General features: G+C 36.8%; 1 protein-coding gene across 1 annotated transcript; it reads left to right on the top strand.

Annotated features, from left to right (window-relative positions):
• Nucleotides 1–480, top strand: LOC140171007 (uncharacterized). Its single transcript, XM_072194192.1, has one exon. The coding sequence runs from the start codon at nucleotides 1–3 to the stop codon at nucleotides 478–480; it is 480 nt and encodes a 159-aa protein (XP_072050293.1).
• Nucleotides 481–25,114: the final 24,634 nt, after the last annotated feature.

Raw genomic sequence — 25,114 nt, forward strand, 5'->3', positions numbered from 1 at the left:
ATGTGCCTGGATCTTCTCGACCAATCCAACCATCTTGGATACCGCATGAGTAGCTCAGACCTTACATCGTCAGCAAAGGCATATGCAGATGATCTGACCCTTGTAGCAAGAAGCCCAGAAAGTTGCCAGCAACTTATTAACATTGTCAACAACTTCCTCAACTGGACAAGAACTATGAAGGCCAAACCATCCAAGTGCAGATCTCATGCGATGAAGAAAGTAATTCCAAACGCAGAACAGAAGTTGAATGGCCACAAGACCCAATACGTAGCTTACAATCCTCAGCTACAAATAGACGGACAGATGATCACAACCATTAACCAGCCCATGCGATTCCTAGGAAAGCTTATCTATGAAGATCTAAAAGATGATGGCATCAGACAAATGATTAATCAGAAACTGTCAGCCATGCTGAAAACTACCGATAAAAGTCAACTGAATGGAATCATGAAAATGTGGATATACAATCATATGATATAAATATGAATGAATGAATGAATATGAATGAATGATTATCCTCAAAATGACATGGGAGTTCACTATTATACAACATGTACAATCTCCCAAAAACCTACATCGAGAACCTGGAGGCAACCTGTACGAAGTACTTGAAGAGATGGGCCGGCATTAGCAGGCCCACCACCAATAGTGCATTGTACAGAAGTAAAGGAAAACATGGCCTACAGCTGAAAAAACTCACCACCGCTGTCAAATGCATACAGGTCATCAAATACCATCTGAACAAATACTCCAGAGATGGAAAAACCCAAACACTATATAGAGATTGTTTGGAAAATAAGAAAACCAAGAAGAGGTAGACGAAGACCTGGTAGCCGAATATGAAAACAGAGGATGGACTGTGTTTTACTTCCCAGTAGAAGTGGGAAGCAGAGGCTTCTATAACACGTCACTAAGTGTTTAGCTGCCTTAGGAGTCCCAAAGGGGAAAAGAAAACCAATCCTAGACACTGCCTCTAAAGCAGCTCTGAGAACCAGCTACATCATCTGGCTATGCAGAAATACAAAGGTATTCCGACAGATAGAGTCTATACCAACACCATCGATATGCACTGGGGGAATAGAGGCTATCCACTTTACTCATGCGTGACTTCTAACCAAAGGCACTGGTTCCCGTAGTATTCCTCATTCAAACTAAGTCAATGCACGACCTCGAAGTTACCTGCATGACTTTGGCGGGCTATTTTGAAACCGTCATGGTTGCACATGCAGGTACTTCTTTTGAAAGTCCTAAACAAGGTATAGCTGTCGCTGATAGGATATGCAGCTTATAGAACACGGATAACCTCTATGGGGAAGGTTGAGCTCATAAACCGGTTAACCCGCCAAAGTCTGGTCGTAAGTCCAAAGACCCCAGTGCACACTATACTATGAAAATGGGCTTCGATGGTGACAATGTTGATGTTTTACCAACGACTATTCCTCAACGACACTTTTCATAGTCCTGCCTGCTGCCTTACATCACCCCGGCACTGCGTCATCATCCCTATATCTTCGTGTCAAAAATTGCCGTGATAGTAAGACGAATCCTCTCGTTTTTCAAAAGCTACGCATGGCGATTTTGTTCGAGATAGGCCGAGCAACTCAGGCTAAGCATACCATTTACATGTTATGAGATACCATAGCCCTGCCATAGAGCCTGCCGCTTAGTTCTATTCTACGATTTGCGCATGATCAGTACCACATATGGTGTTACTATTATAGAAAATTCGATTTGTTTTCAGGTAAAACGCAGGTTTTGTTTCCAGTACACTAACTCGAAAAGCAATACACTAATTAGCGGGGCCTTGCTGTTTGCTGTGGATATCTTTAACTGCATTTTATAAGATTTTGAAATCCAAAGTAAAAATTGTGATATATTTAACTATTTGAGAAATGAATTACACAAAGGAACCCGTGTATAATCCAGCTGCTGTATCTATAATACAATGTACATTATCCACTTTCTTTATCTGCGTGAATAATAGAACATCGATTTCAATCGAATTGAATACATGTCTCCATTTTGAGTTTGTACTACGTACATGCACCTCTGAGCGACAAAGCGATCGATTTCTAGCCAATCTGATACGGTATAATAGGCCTCCTTTTCTTGCGTTCGGTGAAATACCAATCGCCCGTCGCTCACCAACGGAGTATTAAGTTTATATTTATAACACTGGCTGTTGACACTGTGCCCGGGTGGACCGTTGCAACGGTGCGGCACTTGCTAGTGTAACAAGCTGATTTTGTTTGTTTGTTAGACTGCAACAAGGTGATTTTTCCAATTTTGTCATCTTCCAAGAGAGAACTACATCAGGAGTACTCATCTTAAGAAGGGTGAAATTAGACTCCGAAGTTGACCGCGCTGGTGATCTACTAATGAACTACCTCGCACTCAACGCAATTCGTTACTAAAAAGGAACTTTTACTAAAAGGAATTTTCCTTCTCTTGTGATTATTTAGTCATGTGTTAGTTGCACGAAACGGGTGAGGTTTAGCATTGTTTAGTGCCTTCATCGGAGAAAAATAATCGCAGAAAACAGACGATGTCGCTAATACTTTCACTTTATATAGGTAAAAGGATTAACTTTTCTAAACATTGTTCACATGATTGAGAGCTTATAACTTTTGAGACGGTATATGTTTGAACATGTTGAAGCTGAAAACTAACCGCTAGGTCACGCTGTTTTCACCGGTTTTCACTAGCACCGCGTCCTAAAATTTCAATCACCACGACAAATCGGTTTGATTGTCGGACCGGTAATTTCAGCGCAACATTCCTAGTTTATTTCCGCCAATAACTATTATATAGGCATACCTAGTATTGTTTTTGTAGGTTTCTTCATAGGGGTTCTCTTCTTCCATGTTTTCTTAACTTTCTTTGTTTTCAGTTCTTGGTTTGACACTCGTAGGCCATCAGGTGTTACTTGTAATGTCTGCAGTTTACTTCTTTTCCTTGATCCTTGGTTGATTCTCGATGGTGTCTGAGGAAGATACTAGAAGCGGGAAAAGACGAATTACATAATATTGAATCTCGGAATCGAATATTTTACAAACGAAATCAAATTTAATATAGGCCTACATATCGTAATTCGAATGTAAAAAGACAAAATATTGCATCATATCAAACTGTCATTTAATAACTTTGTCACTGTATGAAAATCATGATGATCATTAGAATAATGTTTAAAAAACACAAGCGGAATGCAAAAAGCAATAGGCCTACTATCCACACGACCATACGAAATATACGACTACGAGTGTCATTAAAAAAGTTCTACCTCCATCATCACATATAGGCCTATATCTGTTGTCCGGATATTGAAATTACCCATGGGTATACTCTAAAATCTTGGCTACAAAATAAAAGTTGATTGAAAATCACATTTTCATCAAATAACTTTTATTTTGTTGCCTAAATTTAAAAGTATAACCATGGGTAATTTTAGATGCCGGGCACGTAAGATAATAGAGATGTGATGATGGAGGTAGAACTTTTTGAATGACCCTCGTACAACGTCTAACGTCAACATGGTCAACAACAAAATCAACTTTATAAACCACAACAACAGACACAGCAACAATAACAATAACATTAGGCCCTGCATTAAAGCCATATTATAACATTTGCTGAGGAGGACGCCCTCACTGATTTTTTAAAATTCATTTTTACACGATTATATTGTACATTATTAAACCAATATACCCTGCAAAAATCAAGACTCTAGGTGCTGTAGTTTTGTCAAAATCCGAGATTTTGAATAAAACGACGGAACCGGCGTTTTATTATTACGATGGAATTATTAGTCGAACGCATACACGATGTTCATAACACACAAAACGTACACGGCGTGCGGGACGGTGATCTACACAACAAAGGGTCGTACCATAACATGACCGAAGGAGTGGTATGTATTGGCGACATACGCGCTGGTAGTAAATTCCAATTTTCTTTGCTTTGCCGTAGTTGTTCGGCTCAAAAATAAAAGGGATATATCTGACAGTAAAAACTAACATTTTATGGCAAAGAAATGCTAATCTATTTTGTATGAAAATGTTATAATATGGCTTTAAGCCTTTAGAGGGACCATTGAAAGAAAATATGATTTGGTATCAAAATAAAGCCCATAAAATATAGAATCAATATCTAAAACAATTGAAGAACTAACTATTTTAGAAATAAAAATACAATGAAAACAACGTACTCGATTTACCCCCTTCCGACGCTACATCGCGCGTCATTTATCAAAAGTAGAAAATTGGGCGCTTTCCTGATGACGTCATTGTGGTTACGCGTTTTGTGTTGCGTCTGACATTTTTGCCGGGATAATTTTGACAACAGCGATCGCGATCTAAATATCAGATGCAATAATCATGGTAATACAACCACTTATAATTATTTAAAGGTCAAATAAAAACAAAATTCCAGTTAATTGTCCACATGTTATCAAAAAGAGGAAGTGGAGGGCCTTTTTATTTATCATTTATTAGTTATTTTTTACAATGCAAATGGATCATTTAGGCCTATGTATTATTCCCGGACATTAGTTGTGTAGTAATTTGTAGAGGAGGATGATAGGATCGAGGCTCTTGTTATTTGGTTGTTCTCTGAGAGGATGATTAAAACAAAACCTCTAAATTGAAATGCTTATTGGACAGAAGCAAATCTAAACTATTGACAATATTATTAATTTTTGAAACATTTAAAAAAAGAAGTTTCCCCTTATAATAAAGAAAATAGCATTAAACATTTCAGACTCCCTCAATTGCAATGCCATGCGAAAGGAAGCGGGCCGGGACGATCAATTGTTACTTTTTTATCATCATCAAGCATGTAGATTCTTATTTTACTTATTCATAAATTCAACCCCCCGGTCAACATGACCATGATTTCGATGACTTTATGTAGGCCCTACATGACATGTATAAAACCATAAAACTAATTATGAGTATGCCTATAGGCCTATGATATAGTGACGATGTTGAGGGGAATATCGCCAAGATTTGTCGCAACACATAAATTGCAGATGATGTGCCGGCGCGAGCACCTCCCATGGGTATTATTATAGGCCTATGTATTTTTCCGTAGGACCTACCTTAAAAAATATTCAAGAGATGATTATTTTTTCCAAAACCTGACAATTGGTATAAAAAAGCTTTTTCTTCCATAAGTTAACTTTCAAAAGTGCTTATTTTCATACCCCAAACAATGCAAAGTACGCCTAGGCCCTTTTATTTTGCAAATTTATTCCCCTATAGGCCTACCATGTGTTATTCGGGAGACTTGCCAATATTATTTGAGCCGTTGGCACTGGGGCAGTAGCTGAACGGCAGATGAAGAAGTTGGTTCAGAAGAACATGACATGCAAGCTGTTCTTGAAATAAATTATGAGTAGCGCCTATAAACATACATAGGCCTTCAAAAAGCCTATATGCTACAAACATCAAATGAAAATATTATAGGCTTACACTTATTTTAATCCATGGATGGTTAGGACCGGGGTAGGCCTAGGCTATGCGAAATTGATGTCAGTCATTTCTAAAACGAAATATCCAGCCAGGCGCGATGTATTTTACAAGATTTACCCAATCAACATAAACTTTGTAACTGTAGGCCTACCTTTGATAAAACGCTCGGACACTTTGCACTTTCAAGTATCAGTGGGACTTGAGATTGGATTAGGCCTATAAGCATTTCCATAACGTAAACTAAAGGCTGACAGTAAATATTGTTCATAATTATGATTGTTCGGAGTGGCCTTTATATGTTCCTCTCGTGGTTCTTTATCTTCAAATTTGTTTCTCATTTTTCACAGGCTTTTAAAAATAAATAAAAATAAATTTCGGCTTTTAGCCTAATAACGCCTTTTCCCAGATCTCGGAGGGTTCAAAGCGCTGTAATTTCGCTGCCATGGTACAAGTTTTTATCACAATCAGATCGCATCATCTAGGCTGGATGCTGCCGAACCTGTCGCAAATCTAGCCGCACTTGGATTGTAACATCCACCAATTATCTTTTCAGCTCCCCACATTTCATTGGGTAAAGGAAGTTTTTGATAACCAAACAACTAATCACCGATTTTTGAGAAGCAGGAGGAAACTGGAGATCCCGAAGAAAACCCGCGGGATCGAGATAAACCAAGTTCACATGAGTCTTTGGGCCGCGCGCCAGGGGCTTGAAGTTAATGAACCCGGGACCTCAGTAGTGGTGCAAGGCGAGGAAACAACTCGCTCTCCCGAGCCTGACTTTTGTTTTGAACCTGGTTCCATAAGTGTGTCTCTAAGCGGAGCGACCGTTTAGAAACAAGCAGCACACTTTAATCACTCGCAATTCAGCTTCCAAACTTCGGAGTCAGGATCGGCTTGCGTTTTAGGCCTGGCGGTTAAGGCCGTATAAAATTAATGTTTTGGTTCTCGTCCCCTCCCTCCTCAATTTCTGGGATTTGTCAGATTAAAAAAAAAAGATTTTTCAATTATTTTAGACTTTGGAATGATTTATGAATTTTTCATACATAGGCCTATAAATAACTTTATTAGAGAACAAGGACCACTTCCAAGTCTTTTTGTGGTGGGCCTACTCTAGGGGGTTTATCCCTCAGAATCTCACATTTGAAAAAAAAAAAAATTGGCCTCATCGTTTCCTCGAGCACTGTTGAAAAAGACCGAAAACTGCAGACAATGCTGATTTTACACTGAAAAAACCCCACCTCCCTCCCTCATCAATTCATGAAAAGCCTCTGGACGAGAACCAAAATATAAATTTTATACGGCCTAACCTAGGCCGCACGCCCGGGATGTAGGCTAATTAGGCCTAAAGAAATTAAGTCGCGTGTCATGGGCTAACCCGAAACATCATTGTCTTCTCTTTCCTATCATCACCAGATATTTCAGAGGAAATATAAATAAAGAGTTGCTATATCAGAATGCCTCAGTCAAAACAAATGTTATCTTGCAAACGCCGAGCAGCTAGCACTGACAGCTTTGACTTTGTCAATATGAAGGCCTAGGCCTAACTTACTTATGTTTCCCCGTTGTTGGCCAATTTTGTAGGCCTAGCTAGAATTTATATATAGGCCTATCATAGAAGTCATTGTAGCTTTGTAATATATATTATAATATCCTTTTTAATATACTTGTTAGGCCTAAAAGAGCTTAAAAGGCACATAAAAGTTCATTGCTGTAAACACGTTCATGCGTTGGTTTAGGACCAAGTCTGGACTATGCAGTGTTGCCATGCAGCGGAAAGGATAACCACTTTGACGTCACAGGGGTTGCCACGTGTCTCTGCACATATGAATTGGGCGGAACGACGCGACATTGGGTGCTTTGTCTTTATTTGCCGATTTGGGGGGTAAAATAAAGGAAAATTGCGTTTATCATTTTAGAAATGGATTCTATGTGTTATTAGCTTTATTTTGATACCAAATATGTTTTTCTTTCAATGGTCCCTTTAAAAACATTTAACATAATATTAGTACTTGCTTCCTTTACTGATCCAGGGCCGCTAATTTGTGTAGTTCCTGCACCACCTTTGAAAGAAGTCGGTATACTTTCTTGTCGATTTTCTTTACCATGTTTTCTGCTGTCTGCAACATCTGTGGATAAAAATATGTCATCCAAAATGGCTGCTTTTTACTTTTGCTCTTGTTCCATGGTTTTTAAGGCGGGTCGGAGGGGAGCAAGATATGGATATAAATGCAATAATTGGCTTCCTTGACTTACATGCAGTTTTGAATATGGATCCTGTCATCCCACTCGCCTTAAAGTGATTATAGACATAGGGTCTTTTTATCTTTTCAGTTTCCGTAAGTCTATTGTTCAGATACGAAAACGCAAGCGATTCAGTAAGTTTACTGTAATCTGACTTCATTGTTAACTTTGAAGTACCAATCAGCTTATTTCAATAGAGGCAGATGAGTCAGATGCCTATGTCAATAAAAGCAGGAGAGACAAGACCGATGTTTTTAATGGTCTAGCGCCCTCTCGTCTTTGCATTGCTAAATTGATGCCAATCCGAATGATAATGTGCACTTTGTTTCTGTAAAAACGTTGAAAATAAGCCCTTCAATCACAAAAGGTCCGCTTATGAGCCTGTTGCGCCCCAGGGCCACAGTGTCGCCCTTCCCTCGTATCAATGTCTATCTCCCTATTTTGCTTCCTTCTGCCCCCCCCCCCCCAATATAAAACATGATTACCAAATCACCACTTGTACGCGCCTCATTGGGAGATATTTGACTATTTCAGACGCTCGTTTCATCGCCAATAAGAAAGACTTTTGCTTATAACTTGGCAACATGGTAAGTATATATCAATGCAAGACAATTTTTACGAGCCACTTACGTCTAGGCGTAAGTGCATATACACCAAACACAAGTCAATTGAAGCCGTACAATTTACCGCGAATTTAGGACCGTAAAATTTAGACTCTTCTTTTGTCTAGATTAGCACCCAACCGCACATCTCAAGGTTTTATGTAAAAAATCAATATAACTTACCAAAACGAAAACTGAAATTCACGTGCTTCAAATTTTCAGTAACTAACAAAAGGCTAGAATAAAAGATTGGTCACACCTGGGAGACTACCACTTCAGAATAACAATGACTTACAAAAACGGATACGGTTACGGAAACAGAAACTGAAAAGATAAAACGACGGATAGATTCGTATACGCCGTAGAAGTGACGTCATAATCGGATTAACTACCATAGCAATAGATGAATAAAATTTTTGAATAGATCGCCCTGCACTACAAGCAGATTGCACTAATCACCTGTGTATGTCAGCAAACATAGATTGGATACAATACCGCTCTTTTCAAAGAGACTATAATCTTACAGGTGCGAGTAATCAGCCTTTCTTTGACATCTATGGTTCAATGCATCGGTACCGCGTGAACGTTGTAGTGCAGGGCGGTATAGTCAAAATTGTATTAATCTATTGCTATGGTAGTTAATCCGATTAACTACGTCACTTCTACGGCGTATTGCATGCGGGTATAAAGAGGGAGTGATACTTTAGCAAGACAAAATGTAGGCCTTATAATAATTATTATAGAAACTAAACACAGCCCCCCCCCCCACATAGGCCTAACACTAACAGCACTATAGGCAGCCATTCGATGATGTCAATGCCTTTATGCGTTACGTATTTAAAACGCCCAGTCAGATGTATTTTACACCTGCCAAGCACAAGTCACCCAATTTCGAAAATTAGACGTTGAATCCCATGGTTGAATGTACACTCTCATGAATATTGATTGGCAACATTTTCCAATATGAGCGTGTTTATAGTGAGCCAGATTATCCGGTATTTAGCGTATAAGTACATCTTATACGGTATTGGTCGCCACTATAAACAGACCAATAGCGCTATTTGCCGCACATATTATACGGAACTGATATCCTTCGAAATCGATGGATATTGCAGTATATTCATTCCGTATACGGCCACTATAAACAGACAAGGATTAACGATACCGTTATTCAAGGAAGTGGAGTAGGGTCATATAACTCTCCGAGCTCAAATTTGTCACTGTAATAACACATCAGCTACAAATATGGTACGGTACTGTAGCAATAATGTTAAAAAGTAGGCCGGTATTGTTTCGACGGCACACTATTTGAAACTGGCACCATATTTGTGTCTCCCACATTGCATTGCGGTGACCTCGAACACGCTGAGTTCAACCACCTCGGATTCAGAATAGCGCTATTGGTCGCCACCAAAGAGCTTTTAATAGAAATAGAGTCGCAATAGATTATATAATCTTTTGTTCGTTTGATGCCGATTAGAAGTTGCGACAGGCTATTCATAAAAGTGGTACCATTGTTTCGAAGAAAGGGGTTCCTCCATTAAATTAGTCACTGATCCGGCATCATATTAACGCTCTACAAAACAAGCGAGTATCAATAAGTGACCACACTACAGTCATGTGTAAGGGCAGTCATGTGTAAAGTGGTACCATTGTACTTACGTATCCCAAATGTGTGCTTGTGTGGGTCTGAATTCTATAAGGAGGCTTTAGCTGTCGATGCAATCATCTTTACCACCCACCTGACGTTAGGCGTTTCATTTAAATAAATTGAATGCTCTTCTGATCGATTACATATTAGAATGTATGAAGGCTGCCATGTCCAGTCCATATATCTATACACTATAATGGTAATCGCTATACGTATACATTTAAGTATAAGTATAGGCCTATAAAGGTTGTTTTTAATAAATTTCCATTTAATTTTATTTTAAGAAAGAGATTGGTATAGACATAGTGGCGTACCCAAAGAGGGAGGGGTTGGGGAGGGCAGATTCACCTCTGTAAGAAGTCTTGGGAGGAGGAGGGAGGAAGAGGGAGGAGGGATATGGAGAATGAGAGAGGGCTGGAGGAAGGGAGAAATAAAAATATATAATAAAGACAAGTAGATAAATAGAAATATAAGGACAAGGATGGGAATATGAGAGGGAGGGTGAGAGGGGACAATGCGAGCGAGGGAGTGATAAAGTGTAGGCCTAGGAAAGAATAAGTACAGAGAAGGGAAAAGAAAGGAATGACGAATACATTTAATAATAATTATTAGGCCTATATAATAACTAAACACATAACATCACTGCATTTTGGGCAGCCATTCGATGATGTCAATGCCTTTATTCGTTACGTAATTAAAACGCCCAGTCAGATGTATTTCACACCTACCAAACACAACTCACCCAATTTCGCAAACTGGACATTGAATGTACACTCTCATGAATATTGATTGGCAACATTTTCCAATATGTCAGCGCTCTAATCGGAAACAATAGAACAATAGACCCTGCAGAGCGTTGGTCGCCACTATAAACAGCCGAGATAACGGATATGTCACATTCCAGCCTAATCCCATATGCGTATAAAGATACCGTATAAATACCGTACACCACTATAAACACGCTCTATGTCAGCGCTCAAATCGGACACAATAGAACAATAGACCATTCAGTGCGTTGTGTAAACTGGTAATTGATCAAAGTAAATCTTTGTACTCCATGCATTAGCATATCTTAGTCCTGTATCTTATGGAGCGTGTCTGGAGGATGATTTGAACTAATGACCTTCTGATGTGTGTTTGGTATTTTGTAAGGCAACATGAGTAAATAATATGAAATCAAACATCGCGCCCTCGCGCAACTCCATGTAATCGAAGGTCGTAAAAGATAATCTGATAACAATAGCTTGACAATAGACCTTTTTCTCAGACGTCACCAATCAATCGATATTGGGGTCCAGCATTCGAGTCATCAGCACCCAAACGCATATACAGCGCCGGCGCGCGCGATTAACTTTGCGCCACGCTAGGCGTCCTGCGCGGAATTGCCAGCTCGCAGTACGCGTTTAGTTCGCCACGGTGTAAAAAGTAAACAAAAAACAAAGATTGAATTTTAAATAGCATCGCGGTTTTTCCGTATCTTTTGTATTTTATGGCATCAAAACAAACTGGAACAAAGGTAACTAGTATACAGTTCCCGTGTAAACAATTATTTTATGGAAGCTAAAGTGAAATATGACAAAACAGAGGAGAAAATACGCAGTATTTGGTGTTTTTACACCGTGGACACGTGAGAAACGCACGTGTTGTTTGTTTACATCTCAGACCCCAATATCGATTAGGTGACGTCATCAGAAAAAGGTCTATAGCTATCAATAATCCGTTTCCAGTAGAGTCCTTCATACACGGTCCCTGGGTATGTATAGAGAATCTGTGTACAGACAGATCACTGTGTGTGGGTATCATTATATTAGAGGCGTGTCCAAATATAAGTTCACACCCCTTCAAATAACGAAGATATACTGCAAGCCTTATGCCTTTTTTCATCTATTTTGATCTGCTAGTACATTTATTTCAAACCCTGCAAACATTTTTATATCACTTACCATAGGTCGACGAAGAGAAATAACCTTAAAATTTACTTCTTTGAAATAGATGTCAAAGAAGCGATTTTATTCTCTCTAAACATAATTACAAAGTCCGGGTTTCAATCTTTTCATTATACTTACTATTTTTCAACATCCTTGGAGAACATGTTGTTGGTGTTCTTGCCTTAACTGGAATCTAAAAAATTAATATCATTAAATACACAAAGTAAAATAACATAAATAACAATAACCATAACAATAACATAAATTATATCAATTCTTGTTTGTAACTGTTGGTATTTAAAAAAGCATATAAAACATATAATAATTACAACACATATTTTCATCTTAATTTTCTGTAGTAGGCCTACCCATCATGGTGTTTCAATGCAAACAATTTTGAACATTAAACGGACTGTAAGTGTGTTATTAAAATAAAGTGTACCTTCGTTTTTGGCATTCCGTCTTTACGTCTTCACTGTTGTTTGTTTAAGCAAATTATGTGTTCATCTGTTCTGGAAAATGACTGAACAATGGCGACCAGATTCAATACATCATGTTCATGCCAGTAGCTTCACCAGCAGCAGTATCCTATATGTTCGGGTCACTGTGGTTCGGGTTTATAAAATATATAACTTGGCGGAAAAAAGTAAGACTCATAACCTGTCATAACACCGTGTATTGATATAGAATGGCATGCACCCAGTTGGGCGCAATGCTTACGCTAGTTGTGCGTTGCGTAATGCGTGACTGGCGCACACTTATGTGAATTATTTACGCGAGCATGAGTTGGGACTTTTTTACTCGAGCAGTAACAAAAGCCGAACAAACTTGGCACTTCCCTACCGTTGATGGGTGAACAAAAGCGAGGTCAATAAAAGGCATGATTTATTTAGAATTGGACAAATGAATCTTGAAATGAACCTACTTCGTCCTTAGGAGGGGACGTTAAGCCGTCCGTCCCACAGCGATATTTCCCTACCCAAAAAATAGCGCCATCTCTTGATATACGGATATGTTTGACGGCGATATTTTGAGGCGCTTCCGAAACATCCCGAGTAACTGAACTATGCAAAACTATCCTTACAACCACTTTAAAAACAAAACCATTCATGTAGAAGATCATTTTACAACTCTCATATTCCCAAGAATACATACTGTATTGTAGAAAATAAATGGGTTGATATTTGAATAGATTCAAGCAATTTCCGATAAGCTATTTTGATAAAATTTTCATCAAAGACCAATATGATGATGACATTTTATATTCCAATTTAACAATATTTTTCGAGTTTTGTTGAGAATTTTGGAAGTTTTCTAGGGTGTATGCAAGTACAATGCACACATACATGCATATGGCATCTTCCGCCTTTTAGCGGATTTTTCCGCCTTCAACCATCAATTTGGTCATATCTTCGGATTTTATCGGCCCTGCCTTTTACTACATATTCCACACCTCGGCATGCGTTCGGATGTATTACAGTACACAGACATACTTGAAAAAGTAGAGGTTAATAGAAGCGAGTTTCAGTTTGCAGTTAAGTACCGAATAATAGCATGCAATGTAAATATACCTCATGGTATCAGTTAAACTCTAAATTTTTATAAACTCATCACAAGAATACTCTGTTAGCAATATGAACAAAAGAGTAAATCCGAGTATTCATGAAACTAGCATGGTAGCCCTCATGATAAATGCCTGGTATTGTCTCTTGAACATGCTCTGGCCGTGCTTGGTACAACCTTGAAATAAAGTACAATGCAGTCTTGGGTTCGAGTCCAGTAGAGAAATAATAATTTGGTACGTGGTCAATAGATGAAATATCGCTGTGCGTCCCGTGTACGGTGGAAGCTCTATAGTCCGACGGTTCTTTATTCCGACGGTTCTTTAGTCCGAAGGTTCTTTAATCCGACGGTTCTTTATTACGAAGGTTCTTTATTCCGATGGTTCTTTATTTCGAAGGTTCTATAGTCCGAATTTTAAAAACGGTTCTTTAGTCCGAATTTGAAAATAGGCTCTATGGTCCGAATTTTAAAAAAGGGTTCTATAGTCCGAATATGGAAATAGGCTCTATAGTCCGAATTTAATAAAAAGGTTCTATATCCCGAAATTGCAAAAGGGTTCTATAGTCCGAAACGGATACCGTGTTCTTTAGTCCGAATTGGTAAACAGGTTCTATAGTCCGAATTTTATTTTCATCATTTGTTTCAGTATCAAATCATCAATTGTTAAATACAAATCCGCTGAAGTTCAACACGGTTGCTTTGGCAGTGATGGCGGCTGGCCCTGGGATTGTTTGTCCCTTTTTTGTGTTCGTTTTCATTCTGTCTTTCATTGTATTTTTTATTTTTTTGTATACCTTTGTCCATTTTTCGAATCGTTCCTCTTTTGTTCGTCGTTTAGTTTGTTCTTTCATTCATTTGTTCATTCTTGATTTCGTTCGATATTTTTTCATTAGCTCTTTCTTAAAATCCCTTTCTCATTTTTGTTTGTTCTATATTCAAATTTCTTTCGTTCTATCTTAATTACATTATTTCTTTCTTCTGCTTGTTCTTTCTGTAATGTTCATTATTTTGTTCTTAATCTTTGTATTCATTTTGACTTCCTTTTAGTCTTTATTCAGTTGTTTCATTTGTTCTTTCATTTATTTTCTTTCATTGTGTCTTTCCTTCTTTTGTTCTGTTTTTGTGTGTGTGTGTTTTTGTACTTCTTTATGTTTCTTTATATTTTCGTTCCATTCATTATTTTTCTTTTCGTTTCTGATGGCTTAAAAATATGTCAACATTTTTGGAGCAAATATCGTATTTTTAGGATCTTTGTTTAAGTTGGGAGATATCAGGTGCGTACGCAAGATTTGTTTTTCATGACGGGGGGGCTAAAAGTAGCGTCTTCCTGTTTACCATAAAGTCTGCTATTATCTAGCTAGAGGATGCAGTAAATGTTAATGTTATAAAAATTCGGACTATAGAGCCTTTTTACTGATTCGGACTAAAGAACACGGTATCCGTTTCGGACTATAGAACCCTTTTGCAATTTCGGACAATAGAACCCTTTTTTAAATTCGGACTATAGAGCCTATTTTCATATTCGAACTAGAGAACCGTTTTTAAAATTCGGATTAAAGAACCTCTTTTAATATTCGGATTAGGGAACCTTTTTTTAAATTCGGACTATAGAACATTCGAAATAAAGAACCGTCGGAATAAAGAACCTCTTTTTAATTTTTTTTCGGACTAGAGAACCTCTTTTTAAATTCGGACTAGCGAATGCTATGAACACATGTTCGGACTAGCGAACCTTCGGACTAAAGAACCTTCGGATTATAGAAGCGTCGGATTATAGAGCAGTCCCCCCGTGTACAGAGAGCTATTATTATACCTGGATGTATCAAAAAAGTTTCGAATAGAGGAGGGTGTTAACCCACTGTTCCCAACCCGTCCCGATGTTCAAATGGACCCCAATGGAAATAAGTTTCAATAGAGGCTTTCTTGAACCCGAATAAATAAATGAATAAAGAAATAAATAGGCCTACTGGTTTGAAAAAATGTGTGTTTCTCGTTGAGAATTGTGTTGAATTTTAAACTTCGCTCTTCATATTCTTTAGTAGTGAAATATCTGTTATGATTGAAATCATTTCCAATCTATAACAATTGGTATAGAGCCTCCAAAATGGAGATAAATGTACTAGTAGAATGGTATAGAGGCCTTGCATGTGACGTATCATCCCGTAAATATGGCGGACTACTCAAATGCATTCAACAAAAGCATGATTGCAATCTAATCAATCAATCAATCAATCTTTTATTTTTCATCAATCTCATAAAGCATACAATGTAACAACAGAGGTAAATTAAATTATTGCACATTAACAAGTATTGATGAAGGCAGGCACATCACAAGGCCAAGAGGCCTGAAAACGATGTACCACCTTATAACATATAATTATAATTGTACATTAAATAATCAAAACATTAATTATACACAAAAACATAAAAACATACAAAGAACCCATCTTAAGTTGTGCAAAATGCAAATTAAAGCAACTAATAATTTAGCAGTGTTTGATAATACATTATGGTGAATTGTGTACAGAGTCGGCAAAAACAAGAAATTATGAGATTTTGAGAGGTATTAATTAGATTTTAAATACCTTATAATGCTATTTTTGAATTCATTTACCCGTTTAGCTTCTTTAATTTCACTTGGCAAACTATTCCATAACCTAGGACCAAGTGTTAGAACATCAGTCATTTTATGGATATCAGTACGATAGTTCTCTTTCTTTCTGGTATTATAATTGTGAATAGACTTCATGTTTATGAACAAATTGTCAAATGATCTTGGTAATAAACTCATATGATATTTGTACATAAAAATACCCAGTTCTTTATTAAATAATTGACATATATTAAGTAAATTGTACTTTTCGAACAGTGGTTTGGTGTGGCAAAGATACGAACTATTTGTGATAATTCTAACTGCTCTTTTTGGAGCTTCACAATTCTGTTTAAATTATAGTTATTAGCAGAACCCCACAATACTATACCGTAAGTTAAATATGGTAAGATTAGTGTACAATACAACTGATACAAGCGTAGTTAAGGAAAAAATAACTTTACTTTGTTTAAGACGCCAATATTCCTAGAACAGGTCTTACAAATGTTGTTAATGTGTGACCTCCAAGTAAGGTTTTCATCAAGTGTAATTCCCAGAAATTTGACATCATACACACGTGAAAGTTTGCATCCATCGAGAAATACATTGTGAACTTCAGTTACATTTTTTGTTTGATGAGGTGTTCCAATAAACATAAGATTTGTTTTACTGGCATTTAAGGATAACTTGTTACACTTAAACCAGTTAACAATTTCCTTCAACTCTTTATTTAAATTATCACAAAGCCTTTGAATATTGTTATCAGAAAGAAAAACAGTTGTATCATCTGCAAATAATATGAAAGATAGAAGTTTCGATGTTTCACTGATGTCATTCATATATACAATAAATAGTAGTGGCCCCAGGATGGAACCCTGTGGCACCCCACATTTAACACTGGTATGAGATGAATTTGCTGAATTAAAGGATACATATTGTTTACGATTTGACAAATAGTTTTCGAACCAGTCATATGATACACCACGAAAGCCATAATGGTACAACTTTTGTAATAGAATGTCATGATCAATAGTATCGAAGGCCTTTGAAAGGTCCATGAAGATACTTGCAGTACACATATTTTCATCAATAGCCTTATTTGTATCTTTAATAAAGTCTAATACGGCCATATAGGTAGAATGTTTATGACGGAACCCGTATTGTCTATTGTACAATAATTCTTTGGCATTTAAAAAGTTACTACATCTTTCATGAACAATTCTTTCAAGAATTTTGGAGAAACAAGGCAACACAGATACTGGTCTATAATTACCAAATGCTTGTAGGGAGTCTTTCTCGTATATAGGCACTACCTTTGCTATTTTCATGGCATCAGGAACTATTGCTTCTGTGAGCGACTTGTTAAATATGATTTTCAATGGATACAATTTCATCGGCAACCAATTTTACCACATCAGACTTTATTTGATCATAACCTGGACTTTTTCTATTACCCAAATTATTAATAATCTTCAGGATTTCATTTTCGTCAGTTGGTTGGAAAAAACAGGTAGAGTTGCTGCTATTAATTAGGTATTCATCAAAATTTTTACCTTGATGTTTTATAGAAGCAGCTAATGAGGGACCAATGCTTGCAAAAAACTCATTGAATTTGTTTGCTACTTTAGGGGGGTCAGTATAAGTTTCATTGTTGCTTACAAACTTCTGACAAGATGTCTTTTTCGGACATCTGAGCACCGAATTCAAAATTTTCCATGTATTTCGCATATTAAACCTTTCTTTGTTCAGTTGGGAACTGAAATAATTTTGTTTTGCCCTCCTTAATAAGGAGTTTAACCTGTTACGATACATCTTATATCTTTGTACATTTGCATCAGTGGGTTTTTGGATTTGTTTTTTGAACAGCTTGTTCTTTCTACGAATACATTTCAGCAGAGAATAGGTTATCCAAGGTGCCCTAGGCATCCTATTTTTAGTACGAGATTTCTTAACTACCTTTTTAGGAATACATTCATCAAATACCTCTTTAAATTTATCAATAAACTTGTTGTACGATGTATTAGCATCATGATTTTCACACACATTGGCCCAGTCAACCTTACGAAGGTTATCTTTAAGTGTATCAATGTTTTGAACACTCATATCCCTAATTTCTATGACAACATCATTGGTATCTTTACCATAAACACTTAGGTTTGTAGACACAAATATAGGAAGATGGTCACTTATATCAGTAAGAATAATGCCAGATGTTTGATTTGCATAATTGTTGGTAAAGAAGTTATCAATAAGAGTTGCTGATTTTCTAGTTATCCGAGTCGGTTTAGTTATACTAGGGTATAAAGAGTATGATGTTATAACATCTACAAATTCACCAGTTGGTTTATGAACATCGTCATTAAATAGGTTAATGTTAAAATCACCCATTATATATAGAAGCTTATTTTCCTGACCCGTTATTTTACATAATACTGCATCAATATACTTATTAAACTCATCAATGTTTTGGTCAGGTGGTCTATATACTACACCAACTACAATGTTTTGCGAATTACTTTTTTCAATTTCTATAAACAACGATTCAGTATATTTCAGCTGATTTAGATCATTAATATCATGTCTAACATTATAAGCAATATTTTCGTCAACATACATAGATACACCACCGCCTCTCTTGTCATTTCTATTACACAATTCGAGGTTGTATCCTCTTAGATGATAGTAATCATGAGGCTTTTCGTTCAACCAAGTTTCAACCAGTCCAATGATTTGAAAGTTGACATCAATTTCTGAGAGTAACTCCTTTAGTGTATCGAAATTTTTAGTCAGACTTCTTACGTTACTACAAAGTAAGGATAAATTGTTGCTTTTGATACCAGCTGTTTCTTTTAGGTTATCGGTGGAAAAGTATTGTGTGTTGTTATTACAATCAGTTACTTCAAATGCATCACTCTTGTCTAGAGGATTATACTTCATGTTTTCAAAATGAGATTTCAGATATTCAGTATCAGCCGACATATCCTCAAAGCACCTGTACAGTTCAAGTTGAAATTCACGCTCATCAGTAAAGTGATTAAAAGGCAGTGCCAGATTTTCATTACAATTAGAACAATGCCAATATTTGGTAAAGTCATTACTTCTGAACTCCTTTGCAGATAGGTCACTGCAACATTTGTGAACATATTTCTTACATAATTTGCATATTAACTTTCTATGATTTCTTTTTACAAGATGGGAACATATAGCACATAAACAAGACATAAAAATATAAATGAAAACAACAAAAGGAACAAATTATAAAGCAATAACCTAGATATGCTGTAAACACAGCAAAATATTAGGTTATACTTAGATATTACTTGGCTTGCATATGCCATTATAATGAACATATTTATCAAACACAGTTTGCATATTAAGATAGCTACATACTCAATGTGATAGATGACCAACTTATGGAATAAACATAATATATTCATATAATCAGACACATTGGAAATACAAACATTCATGAATTTGAAAATACAGAATATCATTAATGGAATCAACATGGATTCATATGTCAAGGACATTGTGTATCATTGTTCATATATTAACATATGAGAATTTCTAGCTACAAAAGATACATTTTTTAAAGAACCAACATGGATTCACATATTAAGCACGGTAAGTATTTATACACCGGTATTACATTCATTAGCTTGCAAATATAGCATAGATGTCATTTATAGAACTACCAAAATGGGCTTATCGTGCTACCGTGACAGATCGTCTCACACGTAACCATGCACTACGATCAAATAGGTTGATGACAACATTTGATTGAATGGACTGCACTCCGCCATAACTACGGGCGGTGAAGGACACTGGCTCAAATCCTTTGTTTGGAGCCAATCGATAATTTCATGCAGGGCCTCTATACGCCGTAGAAGTGACGTCATAATCGGATTTACTACCATAGCAATAGATGAATACAATTTTTGAATATACCGCGCTGCACTGCAGCAGGTTGCACTCATCACCTGTCTTCAATCATATAATAGATTGAATACAATACCGCTCTTTTCAAAGAGACTAATTTTACAGGTGCAAGTGATTAGCATTTCTTTGACATCTATGGTTCAATGCATCGGTACCGCATGAACGTTGTAGTGCGGGGCGATATAGCCAAAATTGTATTCATCTATTGCTATGGTAGTTAATCCGATTAACTACGTCACTTCTACGGCGTATAAGGTGCCCTTACTTAATACCGTTATACTGGGTATACTTATCGATACTGACCCTGTCCTATCTCGTAATGATCTGCAAGTTTGTCTTCAGAACAATTCATGCAGGTCGTAGTTATAAAGTCGACCGACGTGTGAGACCAATTAAATACAGGCAGAGTAAAATGTACGTAGGCTACCTTCAAGACATCTCTAATAAAGAACTTTTGGGAATAGGACTCGCTAAATCTTTTAACCGGCGAGGTAGGTACCAGGGAATAATCACACGGCTTGGTAGATGCGTCTTAGTTCACTCGTCTCGGCTAGTCTCTCAGATTGGTATTCGGTTTGTCGTCTCTTCATCATAGATTTGGCCTGAGTAGGGGCGCTAAAATAAAGTTCTTCATAGAACTAGAGGTTCAACCAGGGACTTATTTAGGCTTTTAGAATCAGCCAAGCACGAATATTATCACACAAACATGAAGACAATCACAACCACAATTTACGGATAATTAAGTTATATTTATTACTTACTACATCTTCTTCATTCGGTATGAAACTTTATATTAAAACTAACACGTGAACTAGGAGTAGAACAAACTCCATTATCAAGTAATAATTAGCGAGAATTGTTCTCGCTCTAAAATAAGAAGTTGTGTTCAAATCTTGACGCACACGGAGAGTTTATGGAGAGATGTTAACCCTCTGAGTGAATGCCACAGACTACAATTCATTCTCAGTTTGCGTCGTACACAAGACATTCGTTCACAAAAGACCATTGTGACGTTTAACGATAGTCTAATCGAAATGATACGAGAGAGTGATCTCACTCGAGGTGAATGACACCATAATTTTGAATAAATAAATAAATTAAAATAGAAGGCACGGGATATAAAATAATATATCGCCACAACATACGCCCTCCCTAAAAGTTTTGGCGCCTGACAAAAGTAAATTCCTGAACACCAAATTAATTGTTCTACTTCCCAGTTCATAATTAAATTGCAAATTTCATTTATGTTTATACAATCATTGACTGTCTCTGATACAATTCAGGACATTTTTATAATTCATTGATTATTAAACAAAATTTTATGAAGGTATATCCATGCGATATAAATCCTCGTTGTGTGATGATTTCAATATGCGAAGATAATATAAAGTTCTTTATAAAAAGCAGCGTACAGCTTAGTTTTGCTGTTTGAAATACAATGTTTAAATGTTCAACATAATAATAGTTATCGTAGTTCATCAAATTAGCGTAGAAAATCGTTCTTCATCATAATTGTAAGTTCTTCTTCGCTTAAGTTGTTTCCTTGTTACGAAATGTAATTCATCAATGCCTTGTCGTATCAGCATCTGTGGAACTCCTGATACCGAATTGACCCGAAAATTTACATATGTTAAAGGCCTAATTTTCAGGTAATTTCGGTTTCACGGAAAAAGTCAAGACTACATTGTATTTACATTACACAAACATTCCCTTACATACACTTTCACGTACTTAGGCAAAACTCTTCTCCGGGGTTCCAAAATGATTACATCGAGATGGGAATGTTTCTTTTGAGGATTTTCTCTGACTGATTTCCTTCAATATCGCAATATATTGTAACACGCTGTAGTACATTTCGCGAAATACAATAATATACCTTACTTTAATTGAATCAAAATAAAATGATGGTGGCATCAACATTACAATTCTACATTTCTTAATTTCTTAAATGTTTCATTACTTAATTACCTACAAACAATTTGTTCCAATAATGTACAAATCCACAACATACGCGCCAACCAAATATACATTCGGGTTCATTGTCATTATAATTCAAAATACATTATTTTGTGATAATCCAATTCCACACAATTACAAATAGTACAATTGTGACAAACTTTCAAATTACAATTCAAAATCAATTCAACATATAACTTTCTACATTTATCAAATGCCAAATATATTTGATTTCATTTTGACATCCTTTGACCTTTATTTTAGTCATTCATAAATTTGTAAATGCAAAATCTTTAGAAGTATTCTTTGATAATTACAAATCACATAATATATGCCTTATTTCACATTTGTCAAGACGTTATATTTTTCATACAGCCTTTTGATCGAGTTGCTTACAACTGATCTAACAATGATACTGATTCCATAGTCTGGCCTTTACAGTTTACCAGTAATTTTGACAGGATTGGTCTTCAGAGACTCAAGAGCAGCTGCGTTCAAGTTTGACTCTGGTTCCCAAGTGTTTCTTGATTTTGAAAAATCTCGCCACTTTATGAGATATTCTAGACGCCCATTTTTATAGCGTCCTCTGATAATATGCTCAATCACATATTCAGGAGTTTTATCCTGAACTGGTGGCAGACCTGGAATGATTGGAACCTTTGTTTTCTCAGATTCTTGTGTGGCCAAAAGAGGAAGAAAAGAGTCCTCAGGACAATCGTCTAGAACAAGTCCTGGAATTGGATCTCTTTGTTCTAAATCGGATGGTTCAGTATCATTGCTTGGTCGGACATACCTATCATATGCAAATTTCATACGATTGACGTGGATTGGTGTAGTAATCAATTTGTTGTTTTCTAGATTACGTACACGGAAATTGACTGGACCTGTTTGTTCAACAAGCAGGTAAGGACCCGACCAGAATTTCTGAAGTTTGCGTGAAAGTCCTTGCTGCAATGCAGGAATATATATCCATACTGAGTCTCCAACTTGATAAGGAACATCCGTTGCACTCTGATCGAAACGTTCTTTCATCTTGTTTTGATTTTGCTCTGCGTGACGTTGTGAGATCTTCCTTACAATTTCTAATTGAGAGATTAAATGATGAATGTGCTCTCTGAGATTCTGTTCTGCATAATTGCAGTCTGACGTGAGCGTTACATCTAAAGGAAGTCTCGCTTCTCTACCATACAAAAGAAAGAACGGACTGAATCCAACCAGAGGATGATTTAAGCACTTCCCAGCAAGTCTTGCGGTTAGCACAGCTGTGTGAGTGAACATGACACCAGTGCCCGCACACTGCATACACACGTGCATGGTGAAATTTGAATTTTGACAGATATATTTACGATAAAAACACCTTGTAAAGGTTGGTCGATTTCACATTTTATGTTATCTACAGAAGGTGTGAATTATCCTTCATGCATACATCACTTTAGATCTGAAATCGACCAAGTAATAATGACACACGGGCAATTCTAAAACAACATCTTTTGCACAGAGTTCAATGGGATTTGAAAAGTAAAGTGGCAGTTGAAACTCTAGTGATAACACTTTTACAGTGCATGATGGGGCTTCCTTAAATCATCCTCTGGAATCCAACGGAGTTTTCAGCAGGAGTTGTACGGTACGCAAACTGTATGGCTGTGATATATTGATCCCAATCAGTATGGAATTCATTTACATAGTGTGAAATGGTGTCTAAAATTACAGCATTGTACCGCTCTTGTATCGCGTTGCATTGTGGGTGATAACTTGAGGTATTCAATTTCTGCGTTCGCATGAATCGACACACTTCCAAAACGATCTTGCTCAGAAAATTTGTTCCTCTATCGCTTAATAACGTTTCTGGACAACCGTGGACACATATGACATTATCGAAAAATGCTCTTGCTATTGTTGAAGCATTTGTTACTTTCAAAGGTACCAAAATGGGCCACCTGGTGCAGTGATCCGTAAAGCAAAGAACATAACGGTTGCCAGACGTTGTAATTGGTAAAGGTCCTAAAATATCAACACTAACGCGTTGGAAAGCACCTGGTACTTTCATGATTTGCATTGGGGCGATAACTTTGTGCCTATGCGTTTTGCGTTGAGAACAGGATATGCAAGATCTAACCCAGTTATCTACATCACGATACATCCCTTTCCAGAAGTACCGACCGCTGACAAATTTTGCTGTAAGTTCTTTGAAATCCAAAATGTGCAGCTAACACGTGATCATGGCAGTTGTTCAGAACTGTATCAACAAAAGTGATTGGAATATACAACTGATAAGTATTCCTTTCTGGCATGTGCCTCTTTGCTGGAGTATGCCAAATGTGATATAATAATCCTTCATGGACATAATATTGATCAGCCTGTAACAACAGATTTCTAGCTTTAAGGTTACACAAAGAGACGTATAAAAAACGTATAAAAGACGTATAAAGTTGTTCTCTAAAACAGAGTTTTCTCAGTAATCAAATATCGCAGCGAGTGAAATGTTGGTGCATTGGATGTAGCTTAACATTTTTGTGTGTGTTATATACAAATTATTAGAATAAATTTGAAAATCCTTCGTTTAAAGCATTTTTACCCACCATGTACACAAGATCAAAAACACGTTCCATGAGGTTTTTTTCAAATGTGCGCTCCGTATAAATCCACACCGAGCGATTGTTTTCTTCTTTTTCGTATTGTATTACAAATCGATTAAAGAAATAATGTTGCCATGGGGAAGAACCAAATACAGTACCGATTAAATTTTAAAAGCCCGTTTTGGGGGAAAATTTTGGAGAATTTGCTTGAGAAAAAGCTGGTTTGTGAAATTATCGATATCTTGATTACGAGACGTTAATTTAGACATCTGAATACCTACATTATTTCTCAACATTCTGCCAATTGCTATTCCATTTGATTTTCACTCCAAATTGAAGCTAGTTTTGCAAAAACGAGGTTTTCCTCCATCAGTTCGTTCAAAATTTCAGCGCCGACATGCGTGTTTATTCTAAGAGCCATAATGCGGACGCGATTGTAATCATATGTAATTGCATCCAATTAGAGTAATATCATCCGCTTTGAGAGCAGTCAATTGCGTAAGCTGAGCTATGGCCCAGTGGATAGAGCGCTGGACTGGGAATCTAATATGAACTATTTTTGTGGGTTCGAGTCTCCGTGTGGCTGAATTTTCTTTTTTT

The sequence above is a fragment of the Amphiura filiformis genome, chromosome 15 (assembly GCF_039555335.1).
Source record: "Amphiura filiformis chromosome 15, Afil_fr2py, whole genome shotgun sequence".
Classification (NCBI taxonomy): domain Eukaryota; kingdom Metazoa; phylum Echinodermata; class Ophiuroidea; order Amphilepidida; family Amphiuridae; genus Amphiura; species Amphiura filiformis.

Bases quoted from the DNA above. Each gene is read 5' to 3' on its own strand.
- LOC140171007 (XM_072194192.1), top strand. From the start codon at position 1: ATGTGCCTGGATCTTCTCGACCAATCCAACCATCTTGGATACCGCATG.